The 19,707-nt window shown below is 34.5% G+C and overlaps 1 protein-coding gene across 5 annotated transcripts in view; it reads right to left on the reverse strand.

The window, feature by feature from the left end:
* Positions 1-884: 884 nt before the first annotated feature.
* Positions 885-19,707, reverse strand: part of LOC136030431 (protein Aster-B-like) — a 169,362-nt gene continuing 150,539 nt past the window's right edge. For all 5 annotated transcript variants that reach the window (XM_065709410.1, XM_065709408.1, XM_065709411.1 and 2 more), the window contains 6 exons: positions 17,426-17,618; positions 16,198-16,320; positions 14,054-14,224; positions 9,551-9,761; positions 3,947-4,073; positions 885-1,074 (listed from right to left, as the gene is read on the reverse strand). In XM_065709410.1, coding sequence (XP_065565482.1) covers positions 973-1,074; positions 3,947-4,073; positions 9,551-9,761; positions 14,054-14,224; positions 16,198-16,320; positions 17,426-17,618 — 927 coding nt within the window. In that variant the 3' untranslated portion in view covers positions 885-972. The remainder of the gene's footprint in view (positions 1,075-3,946; positions 4,074-9,550; positions 9,762-14,053; positions 14,225-16,197; positions 16,321-17,425; positions 17,619-19,707) is intronic.

A 19,707-nucleotide genomic window follows, 5' to 3' on the forward strand; every position in this document is an offset into this window, starting at 1 on the left:
ATTGTCATATAAACATCATCAGCAAAATAAAATACAGATTAGTACGAATTTTCTGACAGGACTACGATAACAATTAGAGGGCAAGGCTACATTGATGATTTTGTTCAGGAAGAGGAGATTGCCGAATGATTCTGTCCGGAGAGGCGGGTTTGACAAAATAATTTTTTGTCCTGGATGAGGAGAGAGGTTTTCACCTGCGTTTTTACGAGTTAGAGAAGCACTTTTTTAGTTTTTAGGAGAATTTTTACGACCAACGGTATGCTTGTATTGGGTTGGAAACGTAAACAGTGGATTCTCAGACCAGAGATTTTTTAATTTCTTTTTAAATTTCGAATAGCTATAGAAAGAGGAATCCTTATTCCCTCTGATGGCTTTCAAAGCCCATAGTATAAAATACCCAAATTTGGTATCTTGGACGTAAAAGTTTTTTGTCAGATGTCAACAGAATAGAAAAATTGTTCGCTTTCATGCTCCAGTCAGATTGCAAAACAGAATCTTGCCGTTATTATAATTATTCACTTGAACAAATACGATTCAAAAGAATAAAAATATAACCAAGGCGCCCAGACCCCCCCCCCCCCCCCCCAGCAATCTTGCAGTTTATATGATTTCGAAAGCATTTCCTAAACTTTCTATATAATTTGACAATTTTGGACACACAATTATGATAGTCAAAGACCATAAGTAAAAAGAAGAAATGGCTTATAAATGTAGATTTAGTTTGAATTAAAAAAAAACCTCCTGGAACTAGAAACTCCTGCAAACTTTCGTTAGAGATATGTCAAATAAATATAAAGACAGATGTTAGAGCACGATGACAAATCTTAGGCTAAACAATATGGCCGCTCATTAAATTGTAAAATCCGTAACACAAGTAGTTAGGACACATTGTCTGGCAGCTCTATTCTGAGAGATAGTAAAAATTGCAATAAACAGCAAAATTAGGAATGTAAGTTGGTCCACGGACACTAATTAAAGGTCACAATCCTGAGATTCTCCACACTCTTTATGTAAATATCCTGTAAATTTGTCTTCACTCATACTTTTTAGAACTGCTGACAAAGAACTCTGAGTCTAAAAAAAAGGAAAAACTGAAATGAAATTTACGTTAGTAGAGAGAGAGAGTGAAAGAGAGAGGAGAGAGTGAAAGAGAGGAGAGAGAGAGAGAGAGAGAGAGAGAGAGAGAGAGAGAGATGAGGAGAGAGAGAGAGAGGAGAGAGAGAGAAAGAGAGAGAGAAAGAGAGAGAGAGAGAGAGAGAGAGAGAGAGAGAGAGAGAGAGAGAGAGAGAGAGAGAGAGAGAGAGAGGAGAGAGAGAGAGAGAGAGAGAGAATTTTCGGAATTCATGAGCAATTTTTGATATCCGTCAATAAAATATCATTATCTTACCAAAAACCTTATGCTAGTTCTATTGTTCAACTTTATTATTTGATGGCGTTCTTTCTACTACTGTTGGTATTCTGTCTGACGTTGGTAATTTTTTAACCCAATAAGAGCCAGGGTACGCGCCAAAGAGCCAACTTCAGTCTTGCATCTTCTATAATTTAGCCTTTAATAAACTAAACCGTAACGCTTATTTTTCTGACTTTTCCCTATATCCTTAATCAGTCTGGCCTGTATTTTGCTCCTGTTCTTTCCTTGCTTTTTATTATGGAACATTTGCAGAAAAAAGAGCAAAAGAAGACAAAAGGAAAATAAGTAAAAATTGATCTAAACTGCTTAAACGCATTTCTTAAGATTCAACGATATATTTCTCATTAAACGCATTTTCGGATGATTCAAGGATAGGTTTGCCAGGTCAAACAAGCAAAAAATTAAAAAAAGAATTCCATCTTCGGTAGTTCTTAGGAACTGAGCACTTTGTTCTGAAGCTCAATAATTAAACATATTTGTGTTTTATAGCAATAAGTTATCACACAAGTAATTTGGAATATTAATTAAAATATTACCTACTTCTTCCAACAATTTATTAGAATTCGCCTAATAAAATATTATGATATAATTCCTTTAGTCAGAGCCCTCGGAAATGTCCAAGCTTTTACGAGTTACCCATATTTTTTTGTTTCAAATTTTGACGTTTTGAAGACTTACCATAACTAGAGACTCCGGGGTCGGGAGCTCAATATCTAGATTGTGAATTCAATTCAATTCAAAAAAAAAATATTATATTGCCTTTACATAGCAAACAGATGAACAGTGCGAGCTTAGTTAGAATAATAAGATTAAGGAGGGACAGGTCCTTATGCCCAACTACTGTGTACACGTCAGTACACGTTCGATAAGCCCAATAACTAAAATTTCAACTGAGTAGTAATTAAAACACACAATTTTGCTTATATAGAGGATTATCAGAACAAATAAATATATAAATAAAACCAAAAGAGTTCTCAGTCTCTAGCATTCGCTGGTCGATTTTATCGACTAGCATTAAGTGACAAATACACGTGTACTCGTGCATGTGAACGTGTCAGTACACCTTCTTAAGCCCGATAACTAAAATTCCGATTGAGTAGTGATTAAAATACACGATTTTACTTATATAGAGGATTATCGAAACAAATAAATAAATAAATAGAACCAAAAGAGTTCTTGCATTCGCTGATCTTGCATCTTGCTGAGCTCTAGCATTCGCTGGTCAATTTTATCGACCAGCATTAAGTGACATACACTTCTCATTATGATATTAGGAAATAAGTTCGAGTAAACTCAGTGATAAGAAAATAGAATAAAAAAATAAAAAAATTACTAGGGTCAACATTATAAGCATTTTTAGGTAGTTATACACCATGTGATTACATCCAAAGGGTATATCTTCTATCTCACAGTTTTTCAAGATAGCAATAATCCAAATCCATTAGATTAATGAATTATTTGGATTATTTGCCCCACCAGCTCGTGGGTGTTGGATTGCGGGTTTTGCGAATCTTCCTCTTCCATAGTTCGTCATTCGATCTAGTTTTATAAACTTCCCACTGATAATTCTGAATCTTGCTTCAAGAGACTAGCTTGTCAGTACAAAAGGCCTCGTATCAGATATTTGTACATAGCTATCAATCACTAGTGCAATTAAACCCTACCCCAGATTTATTCGATTTTTCCACACAAGTTCAAGTTCGCTAAGGAGCAATATTATTGGGATATCTGTTAAAAACAAAAAACAAATGGCTTTACAGTTCTACTTATATCAAGCATCCCCTTATAAAGTCAATTGGTGAACCACTCATTGACAGTACTGTCTATTCAGCACCTTTGGTTATTAGTCTAGTCTTTGTTTTTGATTCCGTTCTTCTCGATTCTTTAAGGTGAATTACAAATTTTGGAATTCTATTTGTAAAATGGATTAAATGAATCCTAGCCACGGTCCTGCTTGGAAGTGGTTTGTCAGTGGAAGTGTGCGGTGACTACCTGATCCTTATTAGCTAAAAAAAAACTGCAGCTATCAAGCATGACATAATAACAATAACAATAAAAAAAAAAAAAAAAAATAAAAATAAAAAAAAATAAAGCGACAACCAAGCTTTCTGAGTTGTTTTTTCAAGTTATTTTTTCTTTTCATTACTACAAGTTGGCGAATATTCAAGTCTCTAGCAATTTCCAAGACTCATCCAAAAAAAGAATATTGAAAATCTAAATATTTTTTATAACCATTAAAAAAACAAAGCATTAAAATTCTAGAATTTACCCATCCCCCTGTAAAAAAGAGAAAATCCTGATGGAATCGACAAAAAATAGTAAGTTCATCTCTCATGTTATTGAAGAAACGCAAGAACCCCCCCCCCCCCAAAGTAAAAATTAAAACAATATTTCCCTCAGAAATCTTTTTATCAGAAAAAATCACTCAAACTGCATCAGTTATTGATTATTTCTCGGCACAGAAATTATAATGTTGAATAATAATTACGAACCCTGAGAGCGGAAAATTTCGAAAGGAGAAAACAATAAACTAACCTGCTTTAACGTATTAACAGAAGATTCTATGACAAGTTTCCACCGATCAACTTCTTTTCTGTGATTCTCTTCCTGCTGACGAAGCAACGATACCCATCCCTCGTAACTAGCTGGTAACTCGTCAGAACTGAAAAAAAAAAAATGTTGGAAAAATTTTTCTTTCGAAAATTAATAAAAAAATAATGAACAATAATATAAGCAACTACGATAGTAAAAGAAGTCAACTTAGCCTCTAAAGCAGGTTCGTGTGCATTTTATAACAAAAATTTTAAATTTCTTTGGCTCAAAACACGAAATATGAATAAGATTACGCCGCTTTCTGGGATCATAAAATTGAGCAGGGTTGCCATCTAACACAACTTGTGACTATTTTCAGTAATTCTGGTATGAAAAATAAAATCTTGAAACAGTTTCTTGACAATCAGGACTTTGAGAAGTTTTCGCGTTTGGTGTTAATAAGTAAATAAATAAAAATAAATAACCAAATTTGTGTTTCAGTTAGAAATGAAATAGATTTTTTTTTAAATAATATGAAAAAAACTTCGTTTTCTTAAAGAGTTAAAGAGGCTGCGTCCCAAAGTCGAACCTTAAAACGTACAGGAATTAGAAGAGGCAGTTGGGGGGCTGCCGCCCCCCAAACCCCCAGCTTTTAAAGACTCTTTTGTACAGGTTTTTTTTTGGGGGGGGGGACTTCATTGTTACTAATTACTAGTTTCGGCGCAATGGTTCTCCTGTCCTCTTGTGTTTAACATTTTTCGAAGTTATTCCATTATTCATTCATTTCAATTTTTTGTTAATTAAAAGAGGGCCTTTCCGAAGCCAAGAGCTGGGGGTTAGCAAAAAAACAAAAATCCTGTACAAAAGAGTCTTTAAAAGCTGGGGGTTTGGGGGGCGGCAGCCCCCCAACTGCCTCTTCTAATTCCTGTACGTTTTAAGGTTCGACTTTGGGACGCAGCCTCTTTAACTCTTTAAGAAAACGAAGTTTTTTTCATATTATTTCTGTACGTTTTTCTACAATCCATGGTGGATGTAATTTAATAATTCCTGTACTCCTCGTACAGGAATTAGGAGAGGAACTTGGGTGGCTGCCCCCCCCCCCCGCTTTTAAGTCATTGTATAAAATAGAAAAAAAATAGATAGAATGACCGAAATGTTTCTTTTGCTCATAAGAAGCTAATATTCTGTTATCTCTCAAATGATAAGCTGTCCAGGTGTTATCAAAAATTTTTCTGGAATGGAGCTGGATTTTTATGATGCTTGCAGTCATTCTCGCCGTGCCGAGCTGATTATTTTGATGTACTTGAATGTTGATATTCGTAACTTTTAAGAATTTCAAAAATTAACATGGGACTATTAGACTATTAGGACTATAAGAAGACTATTAGGAGAGGCAAACCCCCCGCTTTTAAAGACTCTTTTGTACAGGTTTAATTTTTTTTCATATTAATTCTGTACGTTTTTCTACAATCCATGGTGGATGTAATTTAATAATTCATGTACTCCTCGTACAGGAATTAGGAGAGGACCCCCCCCCCCCCGCTTTTAAATCATTGTATAAAATAGAAAAAAAAAATAGATAGAATGACCGAAATGTTTCTTTTGCTCATAAGAAGCTAATATTCTGTTATCTCTCAAATGATAAGCTGTCCAGGTGTTATCAAAATTTTTTTGATGTTGTGAAAAAAAACCGCCCGTAAGGGACTTGAACCCTTGACCCGAAGATTAAAAGTCTCACGCTCTACCAACTGAGCTAATAACTTGCATGTGTGTAAATATAACTTCTCAATAGCTTTTAAAAATTTCAAATTAACATGGGCTCTTATGGAGAGAAATCCGTTAATTTAAATAGCTAATGGGTGGTTTCTAGAAAACAGGGAAGGAGTTATCGGATCAAGCTGAAATTTCGCGGATAAGCTCCTGGGCCGTAGGGGACCTTAACTTGTGAATTTCAGCCCGATCGGACAACGTTAAAAGGGGTGGGGGCGTTTGGAGGGTCGAAACTTTCGGGGGGTTAAGATTTTCCTACGAAACTTTCATGGGCACTTACTCGGAGAATTCCGCATCGAATGAGTCTTCGTACACCCAGATCCGATGTCGGATGTGACCTGTAGGCGTGGCGAAAAAAAAAGTAAATGAATTTTAAGTGGCTATGCGTGGTTTCTGGAAAACAGGGAAGGAGTTATCGGATCAAGCTGAAATTTCGCGGATAAGCTCCTGGGCCCTAGGGGACCTTAACTTGTGAATTTCAGCCCGATCGGACAACGTTAAAGGGGGGCTTGGGTTGACAGGTCGAAACTTTCGGCCAGATTTTCCCCATGAAGAAAAAGTTGGAGGGGGATGAAATTTTGCAGGTTTCTTAGTTGGAGCTCGGGCTACGAAATGCATCCCTCCCCATCCGTCTGCGACCACTGGAACCGAAGATCGCTTAACATTGTCGTGTGTCGCCTCTTTATAGAGGCACGAGTGTGCCTCCTTGATTTTCACAGATATCTTAAATTGCGAAATCACGTTTTGAAATTTCATAGTCTAAGATGCATTTTTGAGTAATTCTTGTATACTATAATTTTTTTTGGAGGGGGAAGGGGTCAACTTACTATTCTTAATCTAAGTGCGCTCCCCTTCAAAAGAAACAGAATTTTGGACCCGAATCAAGCTTGTGTGTATTTTATAACAGAGTATTCAGTTAAATTTTAATTAAGTTAAAATAAAGTTAAAAACTCAAAACTTAAAAATTTTACGATTTCTATTTGAATTTGCTGTTACATTTTGTTTTTTACACTTAAAAAAGGACTGAGTTCCTGGAATACTAAAACTGACCAGGGATACCATTTAGCACAGTATAAAAAGTGTCAATTGGAACTTTTTTCTGGATAGTCTAAACTTTGTGAACCCTACCATCTTTGGTATCAAAAAATAAATAAATAAACCTAAATAAAAATCTGAGTGATTCAGAGAGAAATGAGAGTATGAAGATCTTTAACTGTTCATAGGTGTTCAAAAATACAAATTCATGTGTTGAAATTTCGTAATTGTAAATGAATATTCAAGTACATTGTTTGTCTTTTTTGCTTGACATATTTTGTCTAAATCTAAGCAAAATCCCTTAAAAATAAATTAAATTTTGGGTCTTAACTACGTTCGTGTGTATTTTAAACCCGAATTTTTATAGCGAATGAAAATTAATATTTCAAGCGTAATTAGTTACCCCTTTTTGTAATCATTTGAAAGGTCGAAAGTTACTATATTTAAGATTATTCATATTGCACTTAGAAACGCCCCCTACTACTGAATTTTTTTGGGCTTGACAGGAGCTTTATATATTGGCTGTGTGATCAGTTTAAAATAATTATCACGTTTGATTGAATTGATAGCTGCATTATTTATGGCTTAGATCATTTGATGAGTTTTAATGAAAATTCATCTCTCTTTGGTGTTAGAATTTAAACCATAGGAGCATATTCCCCCTCCTGTAAAGGTCATTGGCCCCTTGGCAGGATCTGTGCAATTTATTTATTTATCTGCTGTCTTCCTTTCTATAAGCAAATCTTTTCTCATGAAAATAAATGAATGTATTTTCTCTGAATAAATATTCACATTGGTAGAAAGTAATTTGGAGTTTAGCCGTGTATCGTTACGCAGTCTCTCTCCGAGATCAACAATAAAACATTTGTTTATAAGAAATATCCCAAGGGCGTCAAGAGTAAGCCCCTGAATTCCTTATTATGATGAGTCTTAAAGTCAATCAAGTGCATATATTAAGCACTAGGCTTGGAGGTAGGATAGACTCATGCAAGTTAGTGGATAAACTTATTTAGGAAGTATGGGGAATGGAAAATATTTTTCGAAACAGATGAATAGTACGAGCTTAGTTAGAATAAAAAGGTTAAGGGGGGATAGATCCTTATGCCCAACTACTGCGTACTTGTCTGTACATTTAGTTAGAATACTAAGATTAAGGAGAAATAGACCCTTATGCCCAACTACTGCGTACATGTCTGTACACGTGTACTCGTACATGTGTATATGTCAGTACGCATTGGATAAGCCCGATAACTTAAACTTCGATTGAGTAGTAATTAAAACACACAATTTTGCTTATATAGAGGATTGTCGAAACAAATAAGTACATAAATAAAACCAAAAGAGTTCTTAGTCTCTAGTATTTGCTGGTCAATTTTATCGACCAGCATTAAGTCATATATATTTCTCATTATGATATTAGGCAACAGGTTTGAGTAAACTCTGTGCTAAGAAAATAGAATAAAAAATAAAAAAAATACTAGGGTCAACATTGAAAGCATTTTCAGGTAGTTATACACTATGTGCTTAGACCCAAAGGGTATATCTTCCATCTCATAGTTTTTCAGGATGGCAAAAACAAATTACAATATGGCTTACAAGAGATTTTTGTAGGAAAATACACCTTAATTTTAAATTAAAAATATTGAAGTCTGGGGTACATAACTACTAAAAAAAATTCCATAGGTTAGAGAAATTGATACATTTTGTCTTGATTATGGACCTCAGATATCAGCTCAGGGGTTTGAACCAATCACCAGTTTTGTCCTAATCCCCCATATATGAGACTTACCGTCCCCTTTAAAATATAATCCCCTTTTTTTTTTTTTACCAAAAACTCCATTTTTCTATATCACTGTGTTAGCTAATGTTATTAACATCTTAGTGCATACGAAAATGAAAATAGTATTTTAACATTATAAAAAGCACGTAGATATATTTACGTAAAATACGGAGATTCTTATGAGGTTTTAACAAAAAATCTGATTTGTCTACTGAAACTAGATTAATCCCTGAACACTCTAATAAAATAATTTTATTTAGCAGCAAACTGCAAAAATATTAATGGTGTCTAATCAATAATCTTATTTTTTTAATACGAACCAGAAAATTATAATTTAGAACAGACTCTTGCCTATACTAACACGAGGCAACTTAACTATAGTATAGGCTTGTAGAATTATATTTCAATCAATCAATCAATCAATCAATCAATTTATTGATACTAAAAGAAAAAACTGTTACAAAAGTAAAGTGGTTACTAGGCCCAAGAAACTTTGCTTGTAATGGACCACAGAGAACAAGAATAAAACACTATTATAAAATATATACAAAAAAATTAAATTCAATATATTAAAATACCCTTCAACGGGGAATCGAACCCCGTCACCCGCGTGACAAGCCTTTTTCTCCTAAGATAGCTTGGCACTGGAACATCGTAGAGCTGTTTAATGGCTCATTTTAAAGGAAATTGATGTGGTTAAAAAGCTGTTGTAATTAAAAAAAAATTATTTTGAAAAAGTAATCTATTTTTTACGAAAAACTGCATTTTTCAAGTACAAGATTGATCTTTGATTGATCAAAGTCATAGTTATAATAAAGAAGGAACTCTAGCCTATTTTAACTAAAATGTTGTAGACAAGAGCAACTTCAGATATATATATATATATATATATATATATATATATATATATATATATATATATATATATATATATATATATATATATATATATATATATATATATATATATATATATATATATATATATATATATATATATATATATATATATATATACTTACCTTGAACTAAATGAGACCTTCTCCTGTTGTTCTGCAATCTTAGAGACGGTCACTTCCAAATTTCCGATCCTTCGGAAAAGGAGGACATTCATTAAAACTAAAATGATCAAAACCACAGCCAATATCTTATACGCCACCTCTTCCCAAGAAGACTTTGATTTGGGTGATTTGACATTCTCCAAACAAGTTGTTATGGGACCATCAGCCGTTACTAAAAAAGGGAGGGGAGTAAAAGGTAGGAGTAGGACGAAGAAGGGAAAAAACAGAAACTAAGAAGCCAAAAAAAAAAAAAACAAAAAAAAACAAGCAATGCTTCAATAGTAAATTGTATAGCTCCAACTGTTGTGTTGCGGAGCAACACCACTGCTTCCTTTTTTCTCAACATCAGTAGTCAGTAGCGTGGTAACAGTAAGAGATAGAAATTCAAAATTACTTTTCTTGCCGAGGACTTGAAACTGAAATGACCAGCATCTCTAAACTTTTCACAATTTCAAGCAACTTTCCAGAAAAATACTGAATAGCCTTTCCTTACACAATTAGAAAATAAAAAACTCCCTAAGAAATCCTGCAGTATCCTTTCGCGTTGAACATAGACTTATCTTTTAGAGATCTAAGATAAAAGATTACATCACCGTATGGAAAATCAGGACGATGAAAAAACTAATTAATCTAGTCACTTAGAATCTTTCCTGTTGGGGCATAAATTCTAGAGTATGTCATGAACAGCTTACCGTAACAATTTTAAGATATTTCTTGGGGAGTGGGTTGAGCCCCCTATCTCTTAGGGGATATTACTTCTTATATCTGAAGCATTTCAAAGCTCAATATTATTTCTTATTATTTCTAGGGTTACAAAATAACCCCTATTTTTCAGGGTTATTTGACTTTAGGCTATTTTTTAGGGTTATTAGGGTTACCCTTATTATTTGAGATTTTTATTGTTCTACCCGTTTTTTTATTATTTTTTATCTTTATCTTTTCTTGTGTTATTTAATTTATATGATTTCAATGTTTAGTCTTAAACTATTGAGCGACTTTGTTTCTCGTGTATTAGTATTATTAATGTCTTTATTTAAGTGTATATAATTCATAGTGTATTAATCAATAAAAAAAAGTCTTTATTCCAATTGTTCACTCTACTCAAAATCATACATAATATCTAGCTTGATCTGTTTACAGGATTCCAAATTCCACTATTATTGATAACTATGTCCCATCCTGATGACTCGTGTTCAAAAAAAGTGCAAATGAAAGTAAGAAAAGAACGGTTTTTCTAAAAAAGAGTGCAAGTAAAAAAATATACATGCCCACGGCTGCCAAAGCTTGCGCATCCTCTCTTGGGCATAAAAGAGTGCATTTCAAATGAAAAGTTTGCAAGTTGGATACCCTATTCCTTGAGTTAATTACACTTCTGACGAAGTTACCAACTACTGACGTTCAAAGCAAATGAAAACTAACACGCAAAAAAAAAGAAGTGATTTTCACTCTTCCACTTCCCCTCTGAGGTAAAAAAGAGTGCATTTTGCACAAAAGTGTGCAAGTTGGCAACCCTGCGTCCCATTCCCACTAATACTGGTATTTAAATAGCCCTAAGGTCACTTGAAGATCAAACCAAGCATCAAGTTATTTGTCATTCTGGTGTCTATCTCGCTCTGAAATTTTATTCCAGTCAAAACACGAGAAAATGAATGTCCCTAGGTTTCCCTTTGTCTAAGGGCTATTTAGATATTTTTTTTAGTTTTTAGGATCCTTCTTCACAAGTGAGTTTCTTCCTTTTGATCCAATACTCAAGGGTCAAGTAATAGTATGCAGTCATCAATTTGCTACACACATCAATTAATGTATGCATCCATCAACTTGCTGACGTATGATGCATAATTAATCCAATTATATAACATGGTATACGATATAAACGAGACGTATTCTATCGATTCACTCTTTTGTTAATTTGTTTGGTGGAGTATTTAGGAAACTGTTCCAAAATATAAAGATTTTTAATAATGAGCCCTTTGTAATCAAACCATCTTTTTTTACTTTTTTTTGCATTTATCATGGAAAGAAAATGAGGTCTTAGAAACGTATTAGGCAACCATGAGAAAAGAATTTCTAGTTTCCATTAACTACATTGTCAAACTCAAGAGAACATGTCAGAATCGCGTTAAAACTAACTAAATTTAAAACTGAGTATATTCGCAATAAAAAACATTCATGCTCAACAAGTAAATGACTCTGATCATTTATTGTTTTAATGACTTCTTTAGAACAGATCAGAAGTTGAGAAGCGACATATTGTAAAAATTAGATATGTTTTATTAGAATATTGCCAAAAAGTCAACTATAGTTTCGCATATTATATGCCAATAAAGTAAATATAAAAACGTTAAACATAAAAAATACAAAATTCTAAGAATAAACTTGCAAACAAAGCCATCCCAGACTGTAACAACTTAATCAGATAAAACATCATTTCATAGATATTTCTGCAAAAGTTGGATGATTAGAAAATATTTTGCAATGTGCAATTCAGAAGCATGGGCGCTCTGAAAGACGGAGAAAGATTTGCTAGATATTTTAGAGAGAAATCGCCGACGGATTGTTGAGTACCCGGCTGATTGACCGTATTTCAAACAGTGTGGCCCAATCCCGCTTTCTAGGGCTATAATGAGAGAAAGATTGAAATGGCTAAGGCACGTTCTGCGGATGACATATTTCCAAACATTGTCCTTTTTGGTCAATCGTCTAAGGCTGAACGGAAAGCAGGTCGTCCGTGATTGCAGTGAGAGAATGTCGTAAAGAAATATTTAAGGGAAATTAGAACTTCCTAAGAGGGTGTAAGGAGGGAGATTTGGAATAGACTAGGACGGAGGAGGAACATACGTAGCTGTGATGGTCTCATGCGGCCTGGTGCTGTGATGAGTTGCCAGTAGTAGCAGTAAGAGTAACGATTCTTTTCATCTCTTGGATTAAGCATAAAATTTGAAGCAAATTTTTTTCTTGGTAAACTGGTCAATAGACGGAACTTCAACTTAATATTTCAGTGATACCAATTGACCAACCCTTAGCTTTTAACCATTATTAAGAGTTTACAGTCACGCGGATTTGATTTTTTGTTGCTTAAGCCAACAGGTAAACATTCTATACTAGATACCTGAAGTTTCGCATAAACAACCACTAGAGAATCAGGATGGAAATAAACTATCTAAAACTGTGCAAAAATTTAACTGAAAATATAAGAAACCGATCATTTGACTTGGAGCAACGTCACGTCATAACCATTGCACTACATTTGCAATTACCCATTGTTTACCCAGCACTATATGCATGTTCTGTTGGGAATTTCACTCTAACAAAAGAAGAAAGGGAGAAAATTAAATGGATTCAGAAGATATCGCTACAAATCATCTACGCATGTTCCCCGTTGCCTTAGTTTGTATTTAGAGCATTTGAGCTTAACCCCTTTATTGTCCATTGTAGAAACTGTGCCTGCAATTTGGCTCAACTCTCCCGCCTCCCTTTGTCCCTCTTAGATTAAAATTAAAAATTAAATTAAAAATTCCTCCCGCCTACCTTTGTATTTTTTTTAATAACTAATTGACTAAAAGATAATATGTTTGGACCACGAATATGAAAGTGTATCTTGTCTACAATAAATGATTTGATAATCTTCAGTTCATCACGACTGATTTAAACTACGAGGAGATTCAATTTAAAAATACTAGACGGAAATAACGTCAAGATAGTTCAAATTCTTGTGACGATCTTGGCTAGTTTTAAACATTTTTGCTTCTGGACCAAGACCGTAAGTCTAAAATGGTAAAAAGATTTTATTAAGGGTCGTCACAGAGCCGAAAGTAAATTTTTAACACCATGTTCCAGGGAGGAAGGTACACTTCCGACCAATCTCAGACGCCCCGTAGTTTGAAAGAAAATCTTCCAAAGAATGCAGAGTGTTGCAATTAATGCATATTTTTCGTGCTCCTTCAGATGGCGGGACAGAGCATGCGTCACGCTACGGCGAGTTTTAGTAGTAGTAGAAGTCAATTTCATATCTCAGTTTGAAATGCACTTGGAAGCATTCGTCAATCTGAAAACGTACAAGAAAAAAAAATTGGCACTTCCTCGGAGGTAATTCCTTTCTCGTATGCAAAACCATCCTTTGTAATGGATGACGCATTATCTATTTACAAATACATAAATGAGGTCACATTTATCTAGCATCAATAGTTCTTTTTTATAATTGCGTTTTCGGTACCATATTAAGATAGAAAGAACGAAGCTCCGAATATAGGAATGGCAGGAGAGGGGTGGATCTTTGTAAGGATCCCCCTAAGAAAATTTTGAAAGAAACCTATGAGACATAAAAAAAATCCGTACACTTATGACTGAAAATACACATTTTACACAGTAGCAGTCCTTTCATACCAGAAAAATCACATGATTTTACCTATCCTCCCTAGATTGTTAATTTTTAAACGCAATTTATTTTTGATTTTAAAACCTTACCTTTTCTTTTGTGGGCAGGAGTAGGTTTATTGCTATCACCATCATTACTTGACGTTGGGTTCCCTCCTGCTAAAATAATAGAGGGAGGAGGAGCGGTGAAAGATTCCATGTCTCCTCTAGAATGAGTCCTTACTCGTCTCTGCCTTTGGACAGCATTACGTCTTGCTTTACCTAAAATTAACAGCCATATTAAAATACTGCACCATACTTTACTAAAATAAGGATTCACCATACGTTAAAAAAGATGTCAAGGGGTTTCCTTTTAAAAGAAACCCCTTGACTAAAGGATCCCCCTCGGGGGGATGGATGGTCTGAATTGTGTGAATTCAAAATATTGACAAAACCAAAGATCACCTGTTCAAGCGAAAGATTCGGATGCTTTAAAAAAGTAGAAAACAATGTCCATTACTCCATAAGTTTGGGTTCCAGTCCGTAGTCTTATTAGTCCCGGTCCGTATTCTTTTTAGTCCCAGTCCATAGTATTTTAAGTCCCAGTCCATAGTATTTTAAGTCCCAGTCCGTATTCTTTTTAGTCCCAGTCCATAGTATTTTTAGTCCCAATCCGTATTCTTTTTAGTCCTAGTCCATAGTCTTTAAATCAAAGTGCTCTTTAGTTTTCAACCAGTTTGATTTTAATACATTTAAGCCAGGATTTTAATTGAAGGTGCAATTTGCTTGGATTTTCACTCTTCCACTTCCCCTCTGAATCCCAAACTTTCAGCAAAGTAGGCCAAGTTTTTGTCTCTAAACCAATTTTCAATGATAATTTCTTTGGGTTAGTTATGATGGGTTTTGTATTCAGAATATAAACCAGTAAGAAAAGAATACAATTAATGAGGTGGGTAGTTAGTAAAGACTTTAGAGAACCGTTCAAAATCTATATTTCGGCTACTTTACTATCACTCACATAAACAGACAAGCTGAAGTCAATGAGAGCTGAATACCAGGTTTAAAAAAAGAAGATTTTTTTTTTGGGGGGGGGGGTAATTCTTCATGAATATTTAAAGCCACATTATGCGAAAAATTAACAATGCTGTTCCAGAAACAAAAGTGAAAGACATATAAAAAAAATATGTTATAAATGTGAAAACTAAAATGGGTTCAATGTAACAAGGACAGTCATTGAAACTATTCTATGACGAATAAATCACGAAGAGATGGGAGATTACTTTGAGAAAAGTCAGCAGACGTGATAGGCTATTGGACATAAAATAAAACCGCAAAGCAATGATTTAGTCTAGTCAAAGACCGCCTAATACAACTTATTGTATTTCAGACCTATTTTTGAATCAGTAATTTCAGCTAAACTTTGTGAGTTTTATGGCTTACTTTAACTGAAACACTCGACAAACTTAGCGTTATTCAAGCTAAAAACGATCGTATTTTTTCAATAGGGTTATATTTTACCCCGATGTTCGAACTCAGATTTCTTTCTAAGATAACGCTCATTTTGAAGGTTTTTAGGCTGACATCTAAGTTTAAGACATATTCTCAATATTTTGGAATATTTTCAATATAAGATTTAGGTAGTTATATATTAGCTCACTTAAAATGCTAATTAATGGCGTTGCCAAGCACACTGTAAACGTAGAGAGACCATATTTGAAAATTTTAAATACGTAGCCAAGAATACGGCACCTCTTCTGTAAAAGAAAGCCAACTTATTCGCACATGTACACTTAGTATAATGACGACGATCTATCCCTTAAACCTTAAATACAAATATCATTCCCACGAAAAACTTTAATTAATTCGTTCGTAAAATAAGAAGACTTGAGATATGATCATTCGCTTTGTTTAAAACGATATGCTTTTTCTGGCCCTACACTACAATTACTAGTAATAACAACTCACCGAAACACCAAGCCACCTGAGGCCAATATAGCTACGCAAACTCCTCCTCCACCATTATCTATTCAAAGCCTCCCTATTTACACCCTCCCAGGAAATTCCCATTCCCCTTAAATCTTTCTGGGTAAAATCTTCCTACTCCGATCGCGGAAGACTCATTAATATCAATAAAATTACACCAGCAATTTCTGCAATGTAAAGAGCAGTAGGCAATTACTCTATGTGGTTATTTAATTATGAAAACAGTGGAACATATCACCTGTCATTAAATATTATCCAGAAAAATGTCTTACCTTCTTTTTTGCTATTGCGATGTTCTTGTATTGGGTGCTCCGGTGGGGGAAGCGCTCTGAGATATCGCTCTAGATGATTATAGTATTCTTCCATACCAGCCCAGGTATTTTTTTCAATGAAATCTAGAAAGGAAAAATAAAATAGAATAAGATAAAATATCTTTTTATATAGACCTGCGTGGTCACATCAAGCTATTTATTTGTATGCGCCTACATAGCGATTTTTTCTATCTCGGGGCATAGTTTTACCTTCCGATTTTTTGTTTACATTAGTCATTGACTTATCTGTCAGGTTTCAAAACAAGTATAAGAATGCAAAAAAAACAAAAAAGTAAATGCAACAGTCGTGCACAATTATTCCTTAAACAAAGATATTTTTCAATTTTTTCATTTATCTCAATTTTTTGTTTTTTTTGCGTTCAAAACCTTTTAATAATTATACCCCCAAAATACACTTCGAATCGTTCAAAATGTAGATCGAATCGTTCAAACAGTTCTTAATAACAACTTCCTTCAGCTAGCAGAGACACAATTGTTAGCAATGAATGCCCTCTTTCAACATTCTCTCCTCTCAATTTATCTCCTTTATTTTTCCGGCTAAAATGACCAGCATTGTCATATTTTTTGAAGTTTTTGAAACAATTATGAGTTTGATTTTCAATTTTCACTTTGCTTTTCATTTCGCTCAGTTTTACTTGTATTTACATAAAACTGTCCCAACAAAAGAAGTTAACAAAATTCTAGCCATCCACCCCTTTTCTCCATCCAAAAATTCTTGATCCACCAATGAGGGATAAAGTCCATTTTCAAGTATTACGTAATTTGTACGGACAATGGGGGCGCAAGTGAGTGAGTGAGAGAGACAGGGAGAGGATGAGAGAGAGGAAGAGAGAGAGAGAGGAAGAGAGAGATGAAGAGAGAGAGAGAGAGAGAGAGAGAGAGAGAGAGAGAGAGAGAGAGAGAGGAGAGAGAGAGAGATAGAGAGAGATAACAGTTTGAAATGTTGAAAGAACATAAATAATGAAAGTAAAAAAAGTGAAGTTATTAAGTATCAAATTTGAGTAGTTGAAAAGTTTAAAAACATTGACAAGTTTAAAACAGGAAAATATCCAACAGTGACTATTAAATATCAAATGAACGTTAAATAAAGAACACCGATAACGTTTAAAAGGATTGATATATTTTGAAGTAGCGCATTATTAAAAAGAGAAAAAAATTAGCTACTTACTCTTAATAACTCCCCAAACAGACTTATTGTACGTGATAGAGGAAGTAACACTCAACTTGGTTTCGTATAAAGATACACGAGTGAGACAAAAATGTGATAAGACATAGAACGTGTCTGAATAAGGAATTCCAGAATTTTGAATCTCACAGTCAATTGAATACATTAGCCCAGGCTGGGTATGACAGAGCAGCACCTAAAAAAAAAAAAAAAAAAAAATATTTGTACTTTTCCTGTCTTGACACTCAATGGGTATAATTTCAACCTTGGCGTATTTTGAGACACTTGAATACACAGGCCTTAGCTTTTTCATACGTAAAATCAAAATTTAATTTCAAAAGTAGCTGGGCTTGCTTAAAATAGAAAATACTTGAGAAATAAAAGAACAGGCAAAGTAAAAGAAAATTGCGGGCATTATACAAGGGCACATAGCCCTTTTTATGAGCAATCCCCCTGTGTACTTACTTTTAATTGCAGATGGATGAGGCTTTTCCACCTGACAGGGCATCTGAAATTCAGATGTTTCGTGGAAAATTGTTTATCCATAAGGTCCCACAGCGATTGAGCTTGCAGAGTCACACCATCGACCCCCACCACAAGACAAAGGATTGACGATATTGGGTACCGAACCCTAATTCAAAGAGATAGGATTGCGAGTCCAGCGTGCCAGCCCCCCGACTGATCCTTACAGGTGTGTGATTACACACTTGTAAGCACCTTGTAAATAGCAATTACAAGTGTGTCCGTATATATGTATGTATACATATTCTTACATTAGACATTAAATCCTACAGGGCCACAGATGGCGTGTATGGCGACGACAAAGCGTCTCCACTGACCTTCAAGATGTGACATAGCGGTGACGTCTTCCGGTACTAGATGCGTCTCAGCCATCCTCGAATTTTTTCTCGAATTTGCCATAAGGTTATTTTTGGACAACATCGTCTTCTTTGGCCATCTGGTGTCTAATCGGGTTTCGGTGTCGGTTTTATTGCATAGGAAGGACATATATTGCATAGGAAGAACAGGAGCAATAACAGACTGACCCATTCTGTCACGAATTTCAGAATTGCTTACTCTTTGTTGCCAACTTATGCTTAGTATTCTTCCTAGGCACATATTTTCGAATGAAAAAGTTCTTTTTTCGAGCTGCTGGTTGATTTTTCAGCCTTCACTAGCGTAAAGTATTATGGAAAGTACATTACTCCTAGAAAGACATAACGTCAACCATAAAGAACATATTTTACTCAACGAGCTGTAATCTATCGAAGGCTCCAGTTGACTAGCCGATTCTGTGTTTTATTTCGGTCCTTGTTTCACCACCATAATGAATCCAACTACCTAGGAACAAGTGCTCCTTGGCCTGCTTTAAGTTCTTGTTCTTGCAATGGAGACCAAGCATTGAATTTTTGATGGAAATGCTCTTTGACTTATCTACGTTAATGGCCAGTCCGGTGTTCTCCAGATTTTCTACGATTTCAACGAGCAGCTGATGCGACGTCTGTTGAGATTCTCCTAGTAAAACTAGTCATCTACGAAGTTTAAGTCAGAAAGCTGCTCACTACTTACTTTTGCGCCACATCCGGCGTTCTGTCTCAATACATAATTCATTACAATCACGAATTCTTGAGGGACACCAGACATGATATATATATATATATATATATATATATATATATATATATGTATACAATAAAAGAAAAAAGAATATTAACACACAAAACGAGTAGAAATCAAGTCATATAATAAGTCAAGCTTAAATCAAACAGTAAATGTTATAAACGAAAAAATAAAACTTAGATCGTTTAAATGAACTAGAATGAAACGACTGATAAAGAAAGTGAATGCCATAATGAAGAGTTAGACTCCTAAAGATTCCAACCATCCTAAAGGCTATCGCTTACGTTTCATTGAAGATAAAACATATTCATTCAAAAATTGTCCATTCTGTTCGGAAAAAATTATTTATTTATCAGTTTTCTCTGTTTTTGAGCGAAATGGACTCAAAAGCAAGTAACAGCAACGAAAATAAGTGTGCTTTAGAACATGATAGAATAAATTAATTGTCACAAATTTATCTAGTCTAAAAAATTGTCTTTTTTCCATTTTGGAATTTGGCCGGAATTACATTTATGTAAATATTATTAATCTGTAGAACAAAGTTGAAAATCTGACAAATTAGCGACCCGCGGGGCACAAGTGATCTGAGGGAGGTTTTGAACTAAATCAACCACACTGACTATCTCGGGATATAAGTGCCAAACTTGCTAAGACGCTTGCCAAAA

The sequence above is a fragment of the Artemia franciscana genome, chromosome 8 (assembly GCF_032884065.1).
Source record: "Artemia franciscana chromosome 8, ASM3288406v1, whole genome shotgun sequence".
In the NCBI taxonomy this organism is placed as follows: Eukaryota; Metazoa; Arthropoda; class Branchiopoda; order Anostraca; family Artemiidae; genus Artemia; species Artemia franciscana.